At 37.9% G+C, this 24,710-nt stretch overlaps 1 protein-coding gene across 2 annotated transcripts in view; it reads left to right on the top strand.

Moving 5' to 3' along the window:
- Positions 1–1,891: 1,891 nt before the first annotated feature.
- LOC116181395 (ankyrin-3-like) overlaps positions 1,892–24,710 on the top strand; it is a gene marked incomplete at its 3' end in the record, with an annotated part of 48,922 nt that continues 26,103 nt past the window's right edge. Inside the window, 1 exon segment of one of the 2 annotated variants that reach the window (XM_031501754.1) lies at positions 1,892–2,187. In XM_031501754.1, coding sequence (XP_031357614.1) covers positions 2,074–2,187 — 114 coding nt within the window. 2 annotated transcript variants of the gene reach the window in all.

Here is a 24,710-nt window from a genome sequence, read left to right as displayed (position 1 = left end):
ACATTGGTAGGGAGTGGGCCTTTTGTTCCCATTTCCCGGTGGGCATTTGGGGTCCAGTCCGACACTGGACGTCTGGGGTGTATAGAGTACCTCCCCCCCCTCCAGTATACGAACGATTTCATGACGACGATTGTAGAGAAAGAGGCGTCCATCAACTTCTTCTTTACTGGGGAGTATTGTGTTATATTCCACCCCCCCCCCCCGACCGCTGAGCTGCTTCCTAACTTAAAACTTGCAGTGCTATAAGGACTTTCATCATTAATTCATGCTTTCAAAGGCCCTTTCTGAAAGTACCTAGTAGTAAACGATGCTTCTCATTTTGGTTGAAAATATATAACGGGGGGCGGGGGGGGGGGGTCTGCTTCAGTAGTAAGGACATTTACTACAATTGCAAAAAAGACAATCTAATGTTCCTTTCTTGAAATGTATTCCATGGCGCGTTCCATTTCCTAGGTCAATTTTTATTCAATGCCTAAGCGTAGTAGGCGAGTAGTACCTATAGGTATTTGCTTAAATATATATAGAACCGGGGGGTCTGGAATATCCCCCCCCTCCCAAGTATACGAATACGAATAATGCCTCAAATTCGAGCTCTTTGTACTTTGTCCCTGACTAGATTAGTCCGACCCTTCAACGTCACTCAAGCACCTCTAACATGGGTGGTTCAGCCAATCCCATGCAGTGCCCAAAAAGAATACCCACGAGTAACCACAAGCCCACCTCTGACCTCAACACCTCCCTGCTATTCAACGACCCCTTATTTTTCAGACGCAAAGATGCCAGAGTGGTTTGCTCTCTCACGTGGAGATCTAGTGGAGGCAGACCCAAAAGGGCCTCCATAATGCCTGTGCTTTTTCCCTAGGTCCTTTGTATCTTTTTCCAACATTTTCGAGATATTCACATCTAAGTTTTCACATCACCAATGGATATATTTCTTTCAGACGTTCCAATTGCCATTTGTGAATACCCTCCTCCGACAATCTGCTCTTGAAATATAAGCAATTATATCCATATCACGATAAGGGTCCGAGGAGGAGGACTATGGTTGGTAGAAATTAATTGTTTTCGGAGAGACGTACATGAATAATAAAACCAATATCTGCCCCCTCCCCCCTTCTATCCTGTCACTTGCAGAAAACCTAGGTTATAGTTTGTAGACACCAATTCTTTTCGATGAAACCTTTCATCATACGTGTGTTTACCCCCCTTTCCCTCCTCCCTTTTTCAAAAGTTTTAGTGTACATGGTACCACTATAATAGTGGCATGTGCGTATGCAAAATCTGAGACAAGTTGGTTGTCCCATGTAAAAGTTATGCACGTTTTAGTAAAGGACATTAATGATTTTCGTTAAAAATATAGAATCAGGCGGGATACAAATGATTTCATAATGATAATGATTGTAGAGAAGAAGGGCCATCAAACTTTTCTTTACTGGGGGGTTACTCCATACCCTCCAGACCTCACGGTTCTGTATAGTATCAGAATAAGAGCGAGAAGGAGCGGAAGAAACTCGTTTTGTAAATATCATCGATATGAGGGGCGCAATTTTACCGCTTGCCCTAGGCGCTATTTGAGCTTGCTACGCCCCTGATCGTATGATCGTCCCAAAAAGTGCGTGGAACAAGAAAATAAAATTGTCAGGAATTTTTAATTCCCTTCCATTACCGGAAGGCCCTCGTATAACTAACTGTCGGATATGCCACCAATGATACAATGCCTACAAATGGATTGCCGAAAGACTTATTAACACCAGCTGCAGTCGAAGTGCGCGTATGCGCCAACGTCAAATTGATCGCAGACGTACGTCATTCGTCGTTTAAGCGTTCACAACGAAACACTCATTCGGAGCGCGTGTCGTTAATTGCGTCGACACGCAAACATAAAAACCTGGAATAAAAATAATTCATTTGGTGTGAACGTTTCGTGGCGGTTGTAGCCGTATCGAGTAATTAAATGTGCGGTACACTAATTACGATTGTCCTCTTAATTAACTCATACTAAAATGCTGTGATCGAATGGGAACAAATCGAAAAGGTTGCGCGTAAACGTAAGACTCATTTTCACTAGTTCAAATGGCCCTCGGTAATGGTAGCACAACAACAACAACCAATGGAGGTGTTACGCAGGAGAAGGCGCCCGTCGTTAACGGGACGAATATGGAAACGCTGGCGCGAACTGGAAAACAGGTGAGAGGGTGGTTTTTCCTCCTGCTGCTGTAGTAACGAAAGACGCCCACGTTTGCCGCCCGCTTTAAAGCTTACCGGGCGGACCGTCACGCTTCGCTTGGTACCGATTTATGTGAAATCGTCAGTATGAGTAAATGATGTCATTTTTTGCATTTTAATTGCAGAACGGTAAAACCGAGCAAGGCGTAGCGCAGGGTTGTCAACGCGGGCCCGTTTTGTTTCCACTACCTACCTATGCGAAATTATATAATCCGGCAAACAAGTGTTTTGATGTTCGATCATGATGTCATTCTTGCATATTGTACAAGGTCTCCTTAATTATGTTCCAGTATGTTTATTTATAACTCTATCGCTCGAATGGCTTAGAGTACAAACACACTAACCTTGCCGACCGCTTTTAATTTAGCAGGGGTGAGGGGTTATCATGTTATCGATATATTTAGACGTTATTACAGGTGAATAAAAAATGCAAATCAAAAAATTTATTTTTGCGTGTGACGATAGCAGATGTTTTCCATTTTCGAAATGCGCTGACCTTTTTTCATTTCGAGTTCATCGTCGGGTGTGTGGAAACTGATGGCAATTTTTAAAAGGGTCGCTTATAGTCCCCTTACCTTGGCCTTTCATTTTCTATCTGAAATTGACATTCATAATAATGAGCTAAATTGTTTTCAATGGTAAGAACTTGTTAAAAACAAGCCATGTGAAAATATATTTTAAATTTTATGATTTTATTGTCATTGTTTCTCACATCATTGTATAATATGTCGGTTCGCGTTATATCTAGAATGTTTTTTTATTTACAAAAAAGTTACCATAGACATATCCATTTTCTGAATAACTCTTAATCGTTGTATATTTAGTAACCCTGTAGTGTTTACTTGCCGAAAACGTAAGCGAACCGAAACTTAACCGTGTAGGTAATATGTGTAAACAAGCAATTGTTGTTGTGAACATTGGATCCGAATAGAAACCGAATGAAACCGACTCGTGTCGATGAAGCTTTCGGTTATATCAGTTGCCGAACACACGCCGTATACACCGGTTTACACTTGTCGGAAGCGACCGAAAACGAATTGAATACGCACGGAATCGAATCGAACGGTGTTAAGTGTGAAACAAGTTCCATAATGACGATTCTACAATTTGAAAGGATCATTGAATTTTCCTTTTGCTGAGGGGCATTGAATACTCCCCAGTAAGATCCCCCGCTGTTGCATCTTCCACCAAAACCGTCTGTCTGACCACCCTCATCCAGTACGCCAAGACTGCATTTATATGAATCGTCTGGTGGCGATAATGATTCATCTCACCCCCCCCCCCTCATTCCAGTGTTCGGTAAGACGGTATCGGACGTAGCACCGGGGGGGGGGGTCTAGGGGTATGGAATGCCCCCCTCCGCCACTATACGAAGATATGGTGATAATGATAATTGTAGGAAAAGGATCAACGAATTTTTCATTGACTTGGGGGGTATCAGACTCCTCGGTGTTTCAACTTTCCCCAAAGCCGTTTGGCTGACCTCTCTCATTTCAGTTTTTCTCAATACTCCATGGAACTGCTCTTGGGGGTATGGAAACCCCCCAGTGTACGAAGACTTAAGAATGGCGATAATAATAATTGTAGGGAAAGGATCATTGAATTTTCCTCCCCTAGCCCCCGGTGTCACAAAATCGTTTGGCTAACCACTCTGATTCCAGTTTTCCCTAAGACGCCACCGAATGTAACACTGGAAGATATTCATGAATATATGGTGGCAATGATGATTGTAGGGAAAGGATCCTTGAATTTTCCTCTTACAGGGGGTGTTCCATCTCGTATTCCATACCCCCCAAACCCCCCGGTGTTGCATTCTCTCCCACAATCGTCTGTCTGGCTAATCTCATTCCAGTTTTCTGTAAGACGCGCAGTGGTCCCAAATCTCGAAAATATGGCAAAAGGTCAAAAAATAAAATTTCTTTATGGGGATTTTTAAATTAACAGCTTGGTAGGTTACAGCGGGGACGTTTTGGCGCGTTCCGTTGTTATTAGCGATTTATTTGAAAATTTGGACAGGATTATTTTATGGTTCAAGTGGTGTTTCCTTAAATCCTGGAGTCGACGTAAAAACGCTGTTTCGCGACGGTTGAAGAGCGTGTGCCGCTAATTTGCTACAGTCAGTCAACCTTATTTGTTTACTTGAAGACGCAATTCGTCATTTTTATAATAAATTGATGCAGCACCCAGATTATGATTTATTATTTTATTTGTCGACCACTTGCGTTCGGGGCAATATGTCCAAACAAGATATGTAAGCTTTTTGTGCGAGGTCGGGCGACACCTTTTTAATTTACCAAGTCATAATTATAATTACAATAATTAATGAGTAATACATAAGTAAAAAACAAGATAAAAAAAATTGAGGGTTCAATAAATTAGATTTAAGCATTCTGATGATAATTAGCTTGTTTACCGTAGGTAATCTTAATTACAAGTAGTTATAAACTTAATAATGAAGATTAACAAATGTAGAAAAAGTTAATGCTTATACAAAATAACGTTTTCTGGTAGATAACTTGAACGTTAAGTTTAACGTAGTGATTTATTTATTTATTGTCCCTCTTGTTCTGGGCCCTCAACAGGCTTTTTGCTTAATTACAGAGTGACACGCATAATGCTTCTTAGAGGTGCCCCTGCAGAAGGTCATAAGTCGTTCTATACTACTCCGGTATTTACCTTACGAATTAGGAAAACTGCAGGAAAGCCTAATTCGGAGTAGCCGGCAGAATGCTTGAAACTGATCTGAGGAAATTCACATATGAAAAATTCGTAGCTCAGTCCAGGTTCGAACACCCGACCTCCGACTATGTAGCCCAACACTCTACCACCAGGTGATTCTCAATTATCGCACTCCAAAATTCGACCAAAAACTGCACTAGTCCACTATACCGACTTTCATTTAAAATAAATTCCGATTTTTAATCAGCGCACCGAAAAACCCCACTACACCAACGTTCATTTAAACAATTTTTCGCAATTATTTTCGCCATACTGGATCCGCCATTTTATTTTTTTTAATTTAACATTCTCAATTAGCTTGCCTAAAAAAACTCTATACCAACTTTAGTTGAAAGACAACAAATTTTCATAATTTTTTAAGTCTGCCATTTTGCATTTTGAAAATCTTAACATCGGATTCTTAATCAGCGCACCCAAATACCTCACGACACCAACGTCCAGTTAAAAATAACAATTTTTATCCGTAATATTTTCAAATAGAGCGCTCAAAAAACCCACTATACCGACTTGCATTTATAAACAACACATTTTCGCCATTTTTGTCCGTCATATTGGATCCGCCATTTTGTTTTTTGAAAGACTTTTACAAATTCATTCAATGTCTTTAAAGGTTCTAAAAGCCGCTTGGATATTTTTGAAAATATTTAGAAACTCTTTAGTCTTATCACTTATCAGTTTTTATGAATTTCTAAGAACTTTAGAGAGTCTAAGGTCGTAATAATATTTGAAAGCCTTTGGAATTATTCAAGATTATTAAGTGGCAGAGCAACGCGATGCAAGATTTATAGGGGAGTCGATGGTGTCCGTCTGCCCGTCCGTGAACACGATAATTAAAAATTGAAATTGGGTCAAATCCAATGACCCCTTGGGGTCACGCCTCTCTGTTGTCTCTGCCAAACGCTCGAACCTATTCGGTGCAAACTTTGCACAGTTGACCTATATGCCATCAGTAATAAGTCTATTGAAAATGGGTCAAATCCAATGACCCATTGGGGTCACGCCTCTCTGAATTGTCTCTGCCAAACGCTTGAACCTATTCGGTTCAAACTTTGCACAGTTGCCCTATATGCCACAAGTAATAAGCCTATTGAAAATGGGTCAAATCCAATGATCCCCTTGGGGTCACGCCTCTCTGTCGTATCTGCCAAACGCTTGAACCTATTCGGTGCAAACTTTGCACAGTTGACCTATATGCCACCAGTAATAAGTCTATTGAAAATGGGTCAAATCCAATGACCCATTGGGGTCACGCCTCTCTGAATTGTCTCTGCCAAACGCTCGAACCTATTCGGTTCAAACTTTGCACAGTTGCCCTATATGCCACAAGTAATAAGCCTATTGAAAATGGGTCAAATCCAATGATCCCCTTGGGGTCACGCCTCTCTGTCGTATCTGCCAAACGCTTGAACCTATTCGGTGCAAACTTTGCACAGTTGACCTATATGCCACCAGTAATAAGTCTATTGAAAATGGGTCAAATCCAATGACCCATTGGGGTCACGCCTCTCTGTCGTCTCTGCCAAACGCTTGAACCTGTTCGGTACAAACTTTGCACAGTTGACCTATATGCCACATGTAACAAGCCTAATAAAAATGGGTCAAATTCAATGAGCCCGTAGGGTCACACCGGGGTGCTCTGTCGCTTTTTTAGGGGTTTATTTGGTTTTAAAGAGTGTTCGAGAGTATTTTATTGAATCTAAGGAGGGTTCCGGATAGGAGGAATTTCACCGGTATCCCGCTGAGTGGCGTAAGGCTTAAACGGGAAAAAATCGCTTCGAAACGGCCACTTTAACTTCAACGTAATCCCTTTTAATCCCATTAAAAGCCTACAAATGTCGCTATATAGAAAGCGCATCGCGTACATACAAATCGGCTCGTTAATTTCGAAAAGCACACACACTTTGCGTGCCCGAAAATCCCGCAAACGCACGCGAAACGAAACCTGCGGACTCTCCTTTTTCGCGTACAAAACGGATTTCGTAGCATTACGCTATCATTTAATTAAATCGCGCTCGACAATAACGATCGAAATTTGAAGGTTTGCCATTAAATTTAACGCTTAATTAATTTACGACCGCCTCCGATTAATTGCGTTGCCCACACGTTTCCCGATGTGAGAAAATGTGATTTTTTCATTGAAACCTTTTTTGAAGGTTAGGAGGTCAAATTAGATACGGTTCATGAGTTGATTAGTTAACAATTGCCCTTTGTTACGTTAACTTATTTAAGTGCACTCTCTCTTTATTATCCTGTCGGAATTTGTTTTTTCAGTTACGTTCTCTGCCCGGCGGCGGCGGTGGCGTAAATTGAGGCATTGTGTTGTGTACGTTAAAAGTTTAAGGTTGATTATTGATTCAAGGCTGAAATGGACGAATTATGTCATTCGCCTTCATTTGAGAAACATTTGTCGTCGTAATTTTGACGAAAGGTGGCATTTTTCAACAAAATTGAAGAAACCACGGCATCCTCTACATTTAAAAACAATTCTAAAATCTCTAAAAAATTAGATACTTAATTCTATCAAATGGTAGTAGCTCGGGTAGTAGTGTCCACCAAAATTAGTTCTAAAAAATTATAAATAATTCTAAAATATCTGGAAACTTCTAAAGAATTTTTAGATAATTACACCAAAATTCTACACTGATTTTCCCTTCGCTAGGATTTGGAGGTCCAACAGACCTTAAAAACCTTTAAGAATCTCCATCTTCAAAGGTTTTCAAAAGTCTTCAACGGTCTTCCAGGACCTTTGAGAGACTTTAATTGGCGTTCTTTAACAGATTTTGAAAACCTTTAATAATATATCTACTAAAGAAATTTCCTCGACTCCTTAGAAACTGTTGCGAGTCCTTAAAGGTGTTGGAAGTTGAAGAATCGCAATCTTTTCAGAGTCCTTAGGCCCTTTTACAGAGAAGTTCCTCGCCCTTTTCATGACTTCTTGGTTCATTACAATGCTTTGGACTTTTTAAGCGATTTCAGGCAAAGAACATAACTACTTGATTCGCCCCGAAAGTTACGTCCCTTGCTAGAAATAAGTGCAAAGTAAGAGAAGATTGTTCAGAAGAAAATTCGTAATTCTACTAAGGGCCAAGTGTTTGTGTTGACGTTTATGGGGTTGAGTCGACCTCTTAAGTATCTTCGATTCGAAAAACAAAAACATTTGTTGCAGCCCCCAAGTTACACCCCTTCCAAGGGATAAGGGTAAGTAAGAGACGATTCTCACGAGAAAATTTCGTAATTCCACTAAGGGCCAAATTTTTGTGTCGACGTTTATTGGGTTGAATCGATCCCTTAAGCGTCTTCTATCCAAAAAACAAAAACATTTGTTACACCCTCAAAGTTACACACCCTCCAAGAGATAAGTGTAAGGGGATCTTCGTAATTCCACCAAGGGCGTGTTGACGTTTATTGAACTGAGTCGATCTCTTTAGCGTCTTCGATCCAAAAAACAACAATATTTGTCGCAACCCCAAAGTTACACCTCTTCGAAGAGATATGTGAGAAAGTAGGAGGGAATTTTCTCGTGTAATTCCCAGAGACATGGAGAGAGGAGATAGCGCATGAAACTGCGCGAAGTGACAAAACAAGGGGGCTGCCATTTTGACACCCATTGAAGCGCGAAATTTGAACAGGACTATAAAGGTTTACTGACGCAACCCAGAGACATCTAACGCAATCTTCATACACTACACTCTATTCGGCAGCAGCTCCGTAGGAAGAAACTAATATCTCAATCCAAATGAACAAAAGAAAATGCCAGTGACGTTGACGTTACAAAATAAACACTTAACCTCGAAAAAAGCTCTCCTAAACACGAACACACGCTAAAATAACACCACTATAAACACAACATGACACAACGGGTGTAAAAATGGCAGCGCCCATGAGGTCGCACCCTTTCTTGGATGCGCACTTGTCGATCAGCGATCTCCTCTCTCCATGTCTCTGGTAATTCCACAAAGGGCTAAATTGTTGTGTTGACGTTCATTGGGTTAACTCTATTTCTTAAGCGTCTTCGATCCAAAAAACAATATTTGTTGCAATCCCAAAGTTACACCCCTTCCAAAAGATACGTGTGAAGCAAAAGGGAATTTTCACGAGAAAATTCGTAATTCCAGTAAGTGCTACATTTTTGTGTGGGCTTTTATTGGGTTGAGTCCACCTCTTAAGCATCTTCAATCTAAAAAACACAAATATTTGTTGCACCCCCCAAAGTTACCCCCTTCCAAGAAATAAGTGTAAAGCAAGAGGGTATTTTCACGAGAGAATTCGTAATTCCACTAAGGCCTACATTTTCGTGTGGACGTTTATTGGGTTGACTCGAACTGTTAAGCGTCTTCCTCGGCGTCTTCGATCCAATAACCGAAAATATTGATTAACCCCTAAAGTTACACCCCTTCCCAGAGAAACGTGTAAAGAAAGAGGGGATTTTCACGAGAAAATTCGTAATTCCGGATGTGTTGCCGTTTATTGGGTGTTGAGGCGTCTTCGATCCAAAAAACAAAAATATCTGTTGCACCCCCTAATTTACACCCCCTTCCAAGAGAAGAGTGTAAAGCAAGAAGGAATTTTCATGAGAATATTCGTAATTCCACTAAGGGCTAAATTTTTCTGTTGACGTTTATTGTATTGAGTCGAACTCTTAAGCGTCTTCGATCCAAAAACAAAAACATTTGTTGCACCCCAAAGTTACTTCCCTTCCAACTTCCAAGAAATAAGTGTAAAGTAAGAGGGAATTTTCTCGAGAAAATTCGTAATTCCAGTAAGGGCTACATTTTTGTGTAGACGTTTATTGGGTCGAGTCGACCTCTTAAGCGTCTTCGATCAAAAAAACACAAATATTTGTTGCACCTCCAAAGTTACCCCCTTCCAAGAAATAAGTGTAAAGCAAGAGGGAATTTTCACGAGAAAATTCGTAATTCCACTAAGGGCTACATCTTAAGTAGGTATCTTCGATTCGAAAAACAAAAACATTTGTTGCAGCCCCCAAGTTACACCCCTTCCAAGGGATAAGGGTAAGCAAGAGAGGATTCTCACGAGAAAATTTCGTAATTCCACTAAGGGCTCAGTTTTTGTGTTGACGTTTATTGGGTTGAGTCGACCCCTTAAGCGTCTTCGATCCATAAAAGAAAAACATTTGTTTCTGGTGAAAATCCCCTCTTGCTTTACACGTATTTTTTGGAAGGGGTGTAACAATTTTTTTTGTTTTTTGGATCGAAAACGCTTCAGAAGTCGACTCAACTCAATAAATATTTAGAATTTTGCACTAGCAAGGGACTTACTTTGCACTTGTTTTTGGCTAGGGGTGTAAAAAGCCCAAAGCATTGCGATGAACCAAGAAGCCATGTAGGAACTTCTCTCCAAAAGGACCTAAGGACTCGAAAATGTTTTTCCAGCAAATTTCTTTAGTATAGTATGTATTAAAGATTTTTAAACGCTGTTAAAGAACCCCAATTAAATGCTCTCAAAAGACCTAAAGACCCTTGAAGACTTTTGAAAACCTTTGAACTTGGAGATTCGTAAAGGTTTTTAAAGACTATACGGTCTGTTGGACCCTCAAATCCACCTAAGAGACTATCGAAGGGAAAATCACTGTAGAATTTTGGTGTACACCATTAGCGTTTGGTAGAATTGTCTAGAATTTTTTTAGAACTTATTTTGGTGTACACTCTACTAGCATTTTGTAGAATTTTCTTAGAATTCTTCGATAATTTCGAATTTTTTCAGAATTTCCTTGATTTTTTTAGAACTAATTTTGGTGTACACTACTACCATGTAGAATTTTTCCAGAATTTTTAGATATTTTCGAAGGGAAAATCATTACAGAATTTTGGTGTACACTACTACCATTTTGTAGAATTTTCCCAGAATTTGTTTAGAATGTTGTTAGAATTTCCCTCGGAATTTTCTTTATTTTTTAGAACTAATTTTGGTGTACACTACTACCATTTTGTAAAATTTTCTTAGAATTTGTTTAGAATTTCTCTCGGAATTTTCTTGATTTGTTAGAACTAATTTTGGTGTGCACGACTACCATTTTGTAGAATTTTTTAGAATTTCCCTGGGAATTTTCTTGATTTGTTAGACTAATTTTGGTGTGCACTACTACCATTTTGTAGAATTTTGTTAGAATTTCCCTCGGAATTTTGTTGATTTTTTAGAACTAATTTTGGTGTACACTACTACCATTTTGTGAAATTTTCTTAGAATTTCCCTCGGAATTTTGTTGATTTTTTAGAACTAATTCTGTTGTACATTACTACAATTTTGTAGAATTTTCTTAGAAATTGTTTACAACTTTTTAGAACTTCCGTCGGAATTTTCTTGATTTTTTAGAACTAATTTTGGTGTACATTTCTACCATTTTGTAGAATTTTCTTAGAATTTGTTTAGAATTTTTTACAATTTCCCTCGGAATTTTCTTGATTTTTTAGAACTAATTTTGGTGTACATTTCTATCATTTTCTTTAATTTTCTTAGAATTTTTTAGAATTTTCCTCGGAATTTTCTTGATTTTTTAGAACTAATTTTGGTGTAGGTACACTACCTTTTTGTAAAACTGTTTTACAATTTTCCTAGGCTTTTCTTTAATTTTTTTGAATTTTTTAAAATTTCTTTTAGAATACACAATTTCAAGTGGTTTGCCCCTGTGAGACTACTAAACGGTCGACTATTAAATGCTTTTAAAAAATTCGAGTCAAGACTATTAAAAGGACTTTTTTGTGTAGACGTTTATTGGGCTGAGTCGACCTCTTCAGCGTCCTCGATAAAAAAAAATATTTGTTACACCCCCACAGTTACATCGCTTTCAAAAGATAAGTGCAAAGCAAGAAGGAATTCGTAATTCCACTTATGTTGACGTTTATTGGGAATTGAGTCGACCAAAAGCGTCTTCGATCCAAAAAAAAAACAATTTAGCGTTGTTTGAACATGACATCGGTCTTTATTCTTGTGTATACAGCGCGATGAGACAATCAGGGAGGTAGTTTGAAGTAGGGGCTGCGACATGAGGTGTGAGGACGTCTTGAAAACTTCTGACGAACTTAGTAGATGGAATTAGTTGATAGAACCGGGAAACATTTGCACAACACCCTTCGCTTGTAACTGTCGGATAAAGACATATCATTTGCCCCCCATTTTCCGGCAGGATAAGAAAAAGCGTTTGTGCGACAGCTGCTCGTCAGCATCAATAAATAGCATGTGCTCTCGGTGTCGTCTTTCATCACGAAACTTGCCTCATTATCCGAAGGTGACGCATTAATTAAAAGACGCGGTGGATGATTCAACCAATTTATAAATATTTACCATTTTCCCGCATCACGGAGACGTCGAGTCGAAACTATCGAGACCCGTTTTCCAGGCGGGCGGGAATCGAAACTGGGTTAGCGGGAATAAAGATCGATGACCTCTTTCCTGCGACTATACGAAGGACACCGCCGGCTGCCCTGCCCTACGCTACACCCTGCAAAACATTACATCACCCCCCATTTCGTATTCATTTACTACTTTATTATTCATAAACGCTGGATTTGCGGTTGGATTCTTGTGTTGCCTCCGCAGTAAAATAAATGGCAACATTTCCCGCGACGCGACGCCCCGATTTCTTAACGGGGGATGTCGCTAAATTGATTTTTTTTTATACCCGATTGGAAACGCTCCACTAATACTGTTGTCGTAAATTACGCGACACGTGCGAAATTCTATACGCGATCAAACCATTTTCTAGGGCTGCTTGAGGGCTTTCTCGGTAAAAGATCGTGTTATAGATATGAGTAATTCTTTAATTGCGAAATTACACTTGTGCAATTTACATCGAGCAGAAATTGTGCGGTTTTATTCCGAGTAAACATTTTCCTCCCCCCTTTAATCTTACTTTATAGGCGAGAATCAAATTATTTTGAAAAGTGAGGTAAATTTATCACTTTCTACGTTGCGGGAGACAGAACGGCAGAAATACGTCAATTTTTAGTGATTGATCGCCGAGATACGTTTTAATTCGGCGAAATTTTTTTACCTGTCATCGCAATTCTAATTTGGCGCTTTTTTCCTAATGAAATTCCACGATAGGCAATTGACAGAGAATGCGTGTCTTAACAGCCCGAAAAAGTTTTGTCAGGTGGTACTGGCTCACTAGTTGTTAATTGACACTAACATTTTCCTTTCCAATCCTACTTCGTTTCCTCGCAATCCTATTCCTTAATCATTTTGTCAACGTTCACCAATCAAATCCACCCTTAGTCAGTGGCCAAGACTCCTTGTATCAAATTACTGAGTCTTCAATAAACTAACAACCGGTGTTTACTAAGGAGAACACCTGCTTATCTTGAAATTAATTAGCTTTTGCGGAACCATAACGAAACCCTTATCGCAAGACCGAATTTGAATGAGATAAACTTTTAATCTCATCGTAATATATTGAACAAATAAAAATCAAAATACAAGATTATTATTTAAACCAAATTTAAACCAAATTAAACATCCAACAAAGCCCATCATTACTGTAGGTGTTGATACTAATAAAAACGTCCCCGCGACGTAGTTTATATAACAATCTTTTAGTGAGGTCCAAACGAATATCTTGAAAAGGCAATGTCTGACAATTATTTAGGTTCCATTTTATTTGCTTTGCATGCGATTTTATGTTACCCGGTAGCTAGTCGTGTAGGAACCGGGTGCGAGACCTCTAATTCCGTTCCCCTAAAAGGTTTTGCGCACCACTCACATTAAGCGTTTTTTTTTTAAATGTACCGTGTTTTCTGTTTCGGTAGAGACTGCACTATATCTCAGCTGTTTTTAAAGATAGAAACTTGCGGTTTTCGCGCCCCTGTGCCACTTTTTTTGTGAAACTTTTAATACCAAAAACAGAACCAATCCAGCTACGTTTGTTTCTGAGATACAGGGCGAAAACGAAAAGTTCAATTGTTTGGGATGTTATCATATCTTACTACTCCATGTAAGATAGAGAAAAGGTAAAAACTGACTCGTTTGGATATTTTTACGTAAAACCCAGTGGCGCAGTAAACAAATTTGGTGAAAAGTTGGTGTTTTTTAAATGCAACACCCTGTATATCTTAACGTCAATTTTTTCCATTGATGTATCATAACCTATAACGGGCGATCAAAAATGGGTTGCTGTCGAGTCGCCTTTGGAAGTTCAAGTGAAGTACGATTTCCCATGTAAACAAAAATTCCAAAGGTGACTCGACAACAACTCATTTCTGATCGTATTGTATATATTTCATACGGTGACAATTTTAGAAAATCTAAAACAAGACGGAAAGCATAACGGATAGGTAAAGGGAATAATTGATAGATATAGAATTTTATTCGACATTTGAAAGTGCAAAAAATAAGATGTTTTATTAGAAAAATCAACTTTTTAAGGTTTGAAGTTATTGAAATTGACCATTTGTTTTAAAACACCCTGTACAAGAGCGATCAAAAGGCAGTTTGTTGATTTGGGAAATTCAGGTCAACGGAGACGTAGGTACACGGCTCAAAAGAAAAGCAAAAAATTTTGAAAAATCTTGAATAACTTGAAAACCTTTGTTACTGGGCATAAGGAAATGTAGTATCAAACGAGAACGTGGCTATCCACATCCGGTAACACCGACTGTGTAGATCAGTGGTAGAGCGTTGGGCTACATAGCCGGACGTCGGGTGTTCGAACGTGGGCTGAGGTAAGGATTTTTTTTATTGCCTTCATTATTCATCTGTGGCAGAGATCGGAATTTCTTTAGATCAATTTCGAGTATTCTGACGTATACTCCGAATTTGGTTTTCCTACAGTTTGCAAGGTAAATACCGAAGTATTATAGAACAACTAAGACCTTTTGCAGGGGCACCTCTAAAAAGCATGACACGGGTCACTCTGTAATTGGGTTTGAGAGCCCAAAACGAGAGAGGGACAATAAATAAATAAACACCGGAAGTGAAACGGTAATGGTAATATTTTCTTTTGATAGATCATGAAAAACTATGTTGGTATGCAAATGAAATCCTGAGGGCATAGATAAGAGGGGAGGGGATCTTATTTAATTCCTACATGAGAGACATGTAAAAATATTGTAGCGAACATTCTAGAAATCCCGATAGAGATCGAGTCACCATGAAGGATTATTTATTTATTTATTACTCCTTCCGGGAAAAATGACGTGTTTATTGTAGAACATTCTAATTGTCGTTTACTATATAAGTAAATTGTAGCATATTTCAGTCAGTCAACCTATTATATGTAAATTGTAGGTGATAAATATTAATTGCGGATATAAATGAATCTATTTTAAGATTGTTATAAATTTATTATTAATTAGTTGTAATAAATATCACGTAATTAAATTTACGTTACAATATGAAGACATGGTGGAGGGATCGTAGTGGGAGGAAGGAAGATATGGTCCCCGGCTTACGTGTACGACACAATAATAATGGCAACAGATGAAGGAAATGAAGGGGAGAATGGAGTGGTATTGGGAAGTAAAGGGAATGGAGTTACTTGCCGAAAAATCGAAGACTATGAGATTTCGGAAGTGGGGAGGGAGGAAAAGGAAGTTGGAATGGAAACGGCGGGGGGCAATAAGACAATTTAAATACTTAGGAAACCAGATGCAACGAAATAAGAGAAAAGGGAAGGTGGCGATGAGACAGGTGTGGCGAGTAGGAGAGAGGAGCTTCAAAAATGACTTTGGAACAAGACAATGGTGAGAGGGGTGCTTATGTACGGAACGGAGATATGGGGGCAAGGGAGGAAACAAGAATAATGAAGATAAGATAGAGTCAGATTCGAGGAAAGAAGTGAAACACAGCAATGAATACGAACGGGCTCAGGTCGAAAGCAGGAGATAAATAGGGGAAAGGATGAGCTGACAAGTACAGCAACGGAGGGTGAAGATAAAGAGACAATGAACTAATAAGGGAGTTGTTGCCGAAAAAATATTAAGATAATCGCCAGGTTCAGTTGCGGAAATGAGAACACAAAGAAGGAGAAGTGGAGAAAAGAAGAAAGAAAATGTAGAATATATGGAGAGGAAAACGAGGACATGGAGCACATGGTATGGGAATGCACAGAAGTGGAGAGGGCATGGGGAAGCAGGAATTATTTGACCATTTTGGACAGTTTCAGAATTTTTGGTGTATCTACCCATTTTCATGATCACAACTTGTACAGGGTGAGTCAACGATTGCGCGGAGTAACTTAATGCCATGAAGATAAGATTTTCGATAGAGTGCTTTTGTATTATGATCCGGTTGAATATTCTCCACATTTTAAAAATATTATACAGGGTGCACCCACAAAGTAGGGCGCCCAAAATGGTACATTTTTTTAAATACGACCCCCTGTATTTGAATGCATTTTTGAATTCTACGTGTAATTGTACGTCTTTTTTATTATATGGTTAATATCTGAAAAGCTAGTAGTTTTAAAGATAATTCGATTTTTAAGAAAAATTGGGCATTTGCAAGCGTCAGTATATTGTCAAAATTATTACTTAAATATTCTAGGTTTTATATCTTCTATCCTGGGTTAAGTAAAAGTCAAATAAATACATATAGGTACTATGAAACATTAAAAAACCAGGTGTCAAATTCTTGACAGAATAGCTTCCTAGCTGAAACCAAAAATTGCCAACATATGTTTTTTGCGCATGCATTTTGTTAGCTTTTATTAAAAGGACCTACCATCTAAATTTCGTTAAAATTGTTCCATAAATAAGAAAATTGCATTTCTGCGCATGCGCAACACGATTTTTGCGCATGAATTTTGTTTGCTTTTATTAAAGGGACTTACCATAGAAATTTCGTTTAAATTGCTTCAGAAACAAGATCGTTGCGTTTTGCACATATGCAACACAATTTTTTGACTTTGACAATTTTTTTCTCCGTTTTTTGATAATATAACCCGGCCCAATTTTTTGTAGGTTGTACACAGGAAAATAAGGTCTTCCAAATAATAGAATAAAAATTTTAGGTTGCTATTTGAAAAAAAAAGTTCGATGCCGTTACGGCGCTCCAAAATTTTTTTTCAAAAATCCGGCCCGTTATTTTTCTGTTCGGTATGCCTAAAACATATATACAAAATTTCAACAAAATCCGTCGAGCCGTTTTCTCAGAAAATTGCCACGTACGTACGTACGTACGTACATACAGACGGAAAAAAATTTTATTCTTTAAAAGTTGCTTAAAATGGTCTAAAACGTCGACATTTGATGAAATTTTGAAATGTTCAAAAAACGGCTATCGCAATAGCTACCTAGCACATGCTAGGAAGCTAAAAATATCTTACAGGGTGTTTTTTTTATAAGTCCAAAGTTTCAAAACTTCATATTAATAAATCTCACTCTTTTTAAATGGAACACTCTGTATATTTTTCTGTTATCTTTTAGCTCCTCCAAAAACCTTCCACTTTTGATATTAATGTCCTATACCTATCTCTGATAGTTTTCGAGATATCTTGGTTTTCCTGGTTTTTATATTCTAATCTTAAATAAGTTATATGTAATTTACATAATAGTAAGGTGGCCATGCAAAAAAAGGCAATTTTTATCTATCTCGTCCAAAACGAAAATCATATCGATTAATTTAGTTTTCAAACAATTTATTTTAAGCCCAAAAACTGGAAAATAAGTAAAAACATTTGATGACAAAGCAAATTTAATTTAACTCCTAATGTCATCCAGTCAGTGATATTAGTTTCATTTTTTTTTCATATTCACCTCGTTATTATGGAAATTAGAACTTATTTCAGAATAAAATATAAAAACTAGGAAAACCAAGATATTTGTTTATGTTTTTACTATCAAATTTATTCTCCAGTTTTTAGACTTAAATGAATTATTCGAAAAATGAATTAATAAATATGATTTTAGCTTTGGACGAGGCAGATAAAAATTGCCTTTTTTTGCATGGTCACCTCGTTATTATGTAAATTACATATAACTTATTTAAGATTAGAATATAAAAACCAGGAAAACCAAGATATTTCGAAAACTATCAGAGATAGGTATAGGACATTATTATCAAAAGTTGAAGGTTTTCGGAAGAGCTAAAAGATAACAGAAAAATATACAGGGTGTTCCATTTAAAAAAAGTGAAATTTTTTAATATGAAGTTTTGTAACTTTGAATCTACCAAAAAAAACACCCTGTAAGCTATTTTTTTTAATGTTTCGTAGATGTATTTATTTGACTTTTACTTAACCCAGGATAAAAGATATAAAACCTGGAATCAAAATTTAAGTAATAATTTTGACAATATACTGACGCTTGCAAATGCCCAATTTTTCTTACAAATCGAATTATCTTTAAAACTACTAGTTTTTCGGATATTAACCATATAATAAAAAAGACGTACAATTACACGTAGAATTCAAAAATGTATTCAAATACAGGAGGTTCTATTAAAAAAATGTACCATTTGGGCGCCCTACTTTGTGGGCGCACCCTGTATAATTCCAAATATTTTTAAAATGTGGAGAATATTATATTCAACCATATCATAATACAAAAGCACTCTATCGAAAAATCTTATCTTCAAGGCATTAAGTTACTCCGCGCAATCGTTGACTCACCCTGTACATGAAAAAAATGAACCAAATTTCTGATGATGCGCAATAATCTACCTATACCTACCACCAACAAAAAAGACCATGTACTTTACTGTGACCCCCTCTTGAAGTTACACATGCGCACGATACGGGTGGCATTTAATTAACAAGCAGTCGTGAATAATTGATCAGGAAATAAATCATAGGATGACGGCCATTAATTACCTACACCTGACACTTTGTGGCTCAACAAACGAGATATACAGGGCGATTATAAAAGCCATCCCGTTAACTATGTAATTGTGGCTCGCAAAACCGGCCCGCGAGAAAACCGAATACGGTTCCCTACTTCCACTTTCACTTTTTTTCCGACAGTTTAACGAACCGATCGATCTAACGTTGAGTTTTTTTGTACGAATTTTACTCGAATGATTCATGGCGAGCGGAAGTAGCAGCACCTCATTTTGAAAATGTGTGCGTGCGTGCGGAGCGGTTTACAAAGAATCCGGTCAGAGGCAGCGGAGATGAAAGAAAAAGGGAAGATTGTTTAATAAGCGCATTCTTTGTGCCTTATAGAAACTCGCTCTTTTATAAAATAATCGGTACCCATTCAAACTTCTTAAACTTTTTACATAACTGTTTTTCCTTTGTAGGTCAACGCAGTTGAATTTAATTTTAACTCGGAATACGTCACTCTTTCTTTATGCTTTCACGTGCATTATAAAAGGATGGTATGGTATTTGATCGCATTCCTCCGCATTACAAAATGACTGTTTTAATTATATCTTCTCGTACGATCTGTAATTATATTCTTTTTCTGTTTGAAGAGCGTGGGCGCAAGCGGCGCGTGTAGGTGTGCTGAAGATCGTAAACATATGACGGCCATTTTGTGAAAAATTCACGTTACTTCACCCGTAACGTACCTGCAGTAATGGTTTTCGCCTCGTTACACAAAATTGGAAGTCAGTGTATTTAAACAAACTCAGCACTTGTTCTTAGAATCTTACTAATGGCATTCCTGAATATTGTGGAGTTTACAGTATCACATCACTGACAAACATTTAGCAGACGGACGGGCATGACATAATCGATATATTCCTAACATCAACAGTGGGTATTCCCAATCTTCCAGGCACTTGTAATTCCAAAGACCTGAAAGATATTGAGGATTCCCAAAAATTATATGTTAACTCATTAATTACCCTAAGATCCCCAAAATGTTCTTTCAGTATACTCAATCGTACTTATCTATAGTAATTGCACATTCCGTTAGGGACACCGGGGATGCTTGAAGTATTTGGGACATTTTAGCTGTTTGATACACGTGGAGACCAGGAACTATCCAAATGGTCTCTTTTAAATTCACTTTGTATTTGCGATCAAGCACTAATGTCAATTTCCTAACTTCATTCCTTACTTGCAATCTTCGTTGCAAAGATTTACTTTGTTTTAACGTCATTTTATTGTGAATTCGAGTACTGCTATCTTAGTCTATTTCCAAGTGTAACGTGTGCCTCCAGATTATGGAAGGAACATTCCCTTCCGTAGAGCTCAATCGAAGTCAATATTATTCCTAATTAAATTGTGAGTGATAAATTGTAATTACTGTTATAAATTAATCTATTTTAAGACTTATTTATTAATTATAAATCAATGAACGATGTGATTCAATTTACGTTACACCGATGTCAGGTGTGGGGTTGTATTTAAGTGAATAATTGGCGAAAGTTCATGCCATTGGAGACAAGATCTACATCAGACAACATGGAACTGCTCTAGTTAATGCAGAAAATCGAAGCCTGTCAAATTGACATGAAAACCTGGTCAATAATCAGTAGAACAAGCTGGTGAACCAATCATCGCAGTTAAATTGGAATCTGGTCGACAATCAATAGGGTTGGGAAGGAATTATACCAATCTGGGTCGGGTGCTAGTAAATGCCAAACAGCTAACGCCTGTTCGGGAACTCATTTCCGACTAAGCTAAAGAAGGCACTGCGATTTGGACGTGTGCCCTAGCTGACAACAAGCTAAAAGGTTAATTTGCCTCTACCAAGACGGGTTTGCTTCAGAGGAAAGACTTGTCGACCGAAGCAATATGGTAGGACATAATCTATTAGTGGAGCTCGATACGGTTAGAAGATGGTCCTCTACAGAGAGTTGTAGAAAATTAAGATGGCACGACTGCAACTGTGCAGCTAGTGATACAGGAGAGCAGGAAATCTGAAGTACTACGACAGATGTACCACGAAAAAAATGAATGCAATTTTTAGGCAATATTGACATCCAAGTCAGAAAAGTGCCAAAAGTGCTTCGGTGGTTTCGCCGTCTCGTGTCGCTCCGTTGTGTATTGCGCATGCGCAGCACGATTTTTTGCGCATGCATTTCGTTTGCTTTTATTAGAGGGGTCTCCCATAAAAATCTGGATTAAATTGCTCTATAAGTATGAAATTTGCTTTTTGCGCATGCGTAGTGCGATTTTTGGCGCACGCACTTATAGGCATTCCATTCTAAAACCTGGCCGATGGATATAGGAGACCAACGTAAAAAATCGTGCCATTTATAAGCAGGGGGGGGGGGGATGCGTTGGTGTTGGTTATGAAGTCGTAGGGTTCGAAAACGAGACCAGCATAAAAAACGCATCGTTCTAGCACTCGGCGTTTTCGAATAAACGTCAAAATGACGAAAAAGTATCGTTTAATGGTCCGGCGGAGTGGGTGGTTGGTGGTCGTGCAGTGGTACGAGGTCGGCGACTTCTTAAAAATGTACAGGCGGATTATTTTATAACTTCGGCTTTGGTCCGATTTTCCCCCGCTCACCCCCTTCGTGGAAGGGAGTCGCATTTGGTAAATCGCATGTTTTTTCCTAGGTCGTGCCTTTTTTCCGCCAAGAGGGCTCAAGGCGAGCAAACGTCGATAAAAACCAATTTTGTGCCCCCTCCCCCCACAAACGGCTCATAGTTTTTGGTTGGGGCCCCATACGTTATACGCGTGCCGGTTGGCGCTATCGATTATGGGCGTGTCGGGGGGGGGGGGGGGGGGGGAGATGCAGTTCCACTGTTGTTTGTGCGAGGTTCCTATGGCAGCCACGGTAAGCGCGTCCTCGCCGATGGAGGGCCCGATCTTCCTTCCCCCCTAGCCGTGACCGGGATTCTTCAGCAACCGCGCACCCTTCTATTGGTGGATGCTGGCCGCGAGGGCGGGGGGGGGGGCAAACCAATTTTTAGGGGGGCGCGAACTATCGGAAAAGTTGCGCCGCGCAATTTACCTTTTTGAAACTTTGACATAAATAAATTATGCTTTTTAATTTAGTTAATAATATGCTAAAAAATACAAAAAAATAATAAAATTTTATTAAATCAACAATTACAATTACCCACTCTTATTATACTAATTAAAACTAACATACATATTACCCAAGTGTCTATCATTTTCTCTGGCGCATAAAGCACATTAGTCAATCCATTTAAAATTTGTGTACACTTACTACATTTTTTTTATTGTTAAAAATTTATAATTTTTTTATGAGTTCTCAATTTATTTTAATTTTTGAGTGCAATTGCTTAATTTAACATTTACATTTCTTTAGATACCCTTATACAACGTGCCGGATTTATTTTAATTCTGAATTTTCTTGTTCGATTTTTGCGTGTTTAATTTTTTTTTAATTAATTCCAAAATTCTGAAAATTTGGTCAATTGTATGTTTTTTCCTAGGTCGTGCCGTTTTCACGCCACGAGGGCTTAAAGCGAAAAGACGTCGATAAAAACAAACTTTGCCCCCCCCCCCAAACGCAGTTCTACTGTTCGAGCAATTCGCGCGAAAGTGTTTTTTGCGAGGTTCTTATGATAGCCACGGCGAGCGCGTCCTTGCCGATCCAGAGCCCCGACCTTCTTGCCCTCTTGCCGTAACAATACAAAAAATAATTAAATTGAATTAAATCAACAATTAAAATTTCACACTGTTATTAATTATACTAATTAAAACTAACGTACATATTAGGAAAGTGTCGACCATTTTCTCTGATGCATAAAGCACATACCAGTCAATTCATTTAAAATGTTTGTACACTTTCTACATTTTGTTGATTGTTCAAAATTTATAATTTTTTTATGAACTCTCAATTTTTTTTAAATTTTTGTGTGCAATTGCTTAATTCAACATTTGCATTTTGTTAGATACATTTATACAACGTGCCGGATTTATTTTAATTCTGAATATTCAATTTTGTTGTTCGATATTTGTGTTGTTTTTAATTTTTTTGAATTTGCAGATTTTTCAATTTTTCGTAACTTCATTTTCTGCATTTTCTAAATTTTTAAATTTGGTGCGAAATTGTTTGTAAAAATTTAAATCTAGCAAAATTCAAAAAAGTTAATAAGAATCTGAGAATTCAAACTAATTTTTAGGGGGTCGCGGACCATCGGAAAAATTGCGCCGCGCTAATTAGAATTTTGGAACATTGACATAAATAAATTATGCTTTCGAATTTACTTAATAACAATTATTAAAATATGCTAAAAACAATACAAAACGTAATTAAATACTCGTATAATTAAATCAACAATTAAAATTACCTACACACTCACATAAATTTTAGAAAAGTGTCGACCATTTTTTCTGACGCATAAAGCACATAGCACATTTTTGTATACTTACTACATATTGTTGATTGTTCAAAATTTGTCATTTTTTTAAATTATTAGATTTTTTATTCTTCCAAATTTTATAATTTTTGTATGAACTTAATTCTACATTTACATTTTTTTAGATACACGTATACACCGTACTGGATTTATTTTAATTCTGAATTTTCAATTTTCTTGTTCGATTTTTGCGTTAAATTTTTTTGAATTAATTGAATTTTTTAATTTGCAAATTTGTCGTAACTTAGTTTTCTGCATTTTCTAAATTTGGCACGAAATTGTTTGCAAAAATTCAAAAAGTTAATAAAAACCCAAGAATTCAAAAATTCTGAAGATTCCAAAAATTGAAAAATCTTATTTTTCGAATTTTTCTGAATTTTAAATTCTTGCGGAATTTTTTTTAATTATTCGAAATGTTAGTAGTGGTACATAAATTCAGACAATTTGAAGCTCGAGTACCTCTCAGAACCGCAAAATGTAATGGCATTTCCCTACCTGTCCGTATTTTGCGCATACTGGAAAGTGCTATTGATCTGAAACGGTGATAAATCTGGGACATTGTAATAAGCGAGCTTTGATTTATGCAAGTAAAATAGGACGATGGATAGCACTTGAATTCTGGTAAACAATCGATCCCTTCAAATCCGAACAAGGTTGAAACGAAGTTAGTATATTAATTGGGTGGTCGGAAACGCACGTGTACCTATCTCAAAGGGATGCTAATTGATCACGATAGGCACTTGATTCCGTAATTGCCGAGGCCTTCGCATTGTTTTCAAAGCCTTGAGCGTTCCATAAAATAGAAAGTAATTGGGGCTTCCGTTTGATATTTCCTTTGACGTTCCTTTCGAATCGCAATGTGGTGCATCGCGACCAAAGTGGCGCACAAATGCATTTGCGGGAAGCAACAATAAAGTGACAAGTGAAACCAATTAAACAATGAAACCGCTCTACTAACCATAACGTCCATGACCTATCCGATTAGCTGCACTTGTTATGAGCAAATCGGTTTTCTTTTGCGCAAATGTGCCAAATATTCCGCATCGCGTGATTGAGATTCCTACTGCCGGCGGTGTAAATTAAAATTGAACAAGAAAAGAGCTGCGGCAATTACAGAGTCGAGTGAACCGTAAAGGAAATTAGTCTTCTGTAAACAAGTACATCCACTTCCATTGTTTCAATTTTTTTTACTTCGGAAGAATTTAAATTGACCGAGTTCATTTCCTATTGACGCTACAGAAGTTGAGCAAGTGGACGTTCCGAACGAATTCGTTTTTTTCCCACGGAAATAATGAACATTCATCAGTCTTGTTGCCATCAGTTTCCCATGAGAGCCACCCCTTCGTAGATCATTTGGGACGACTTTGATTAGTTCAGAGTCACTTTTGGCCTTTTTTAGAAGGAATTGGCACCACTCTTTTCATTCAATCACGTTGGTCGTTTCCTTTTCATTCATTTCGAGCATCTACATAACCTTTGCGTTACCTTTTAGAAGGCTCTGGAGAGGAGACAGAAGGCTTTGAAGAGCTTGCAATTGTTCGGGGAAGCTCTGAAAACCACT

The sequence above is a fragment of the Photinus pyralis genome, unplaced genomic scaffold (assembly GCF_008802855.1).
Source record: "Photinus pyralis isolate 1611_PpyrPB1 unplaced genomic scaffold, Ppyr1.3 Ppyr1.4_LG9, whole genome shotgun sequence".
NCBI lineage: Eukaryota > Metazoa > Arthropoda > Insecta > Coleoptera > Lampyridae > Photinus > Photinus pyralis.
This window is presented reverse-complemented; position numbering and strand designations above follow the sequence as displayed.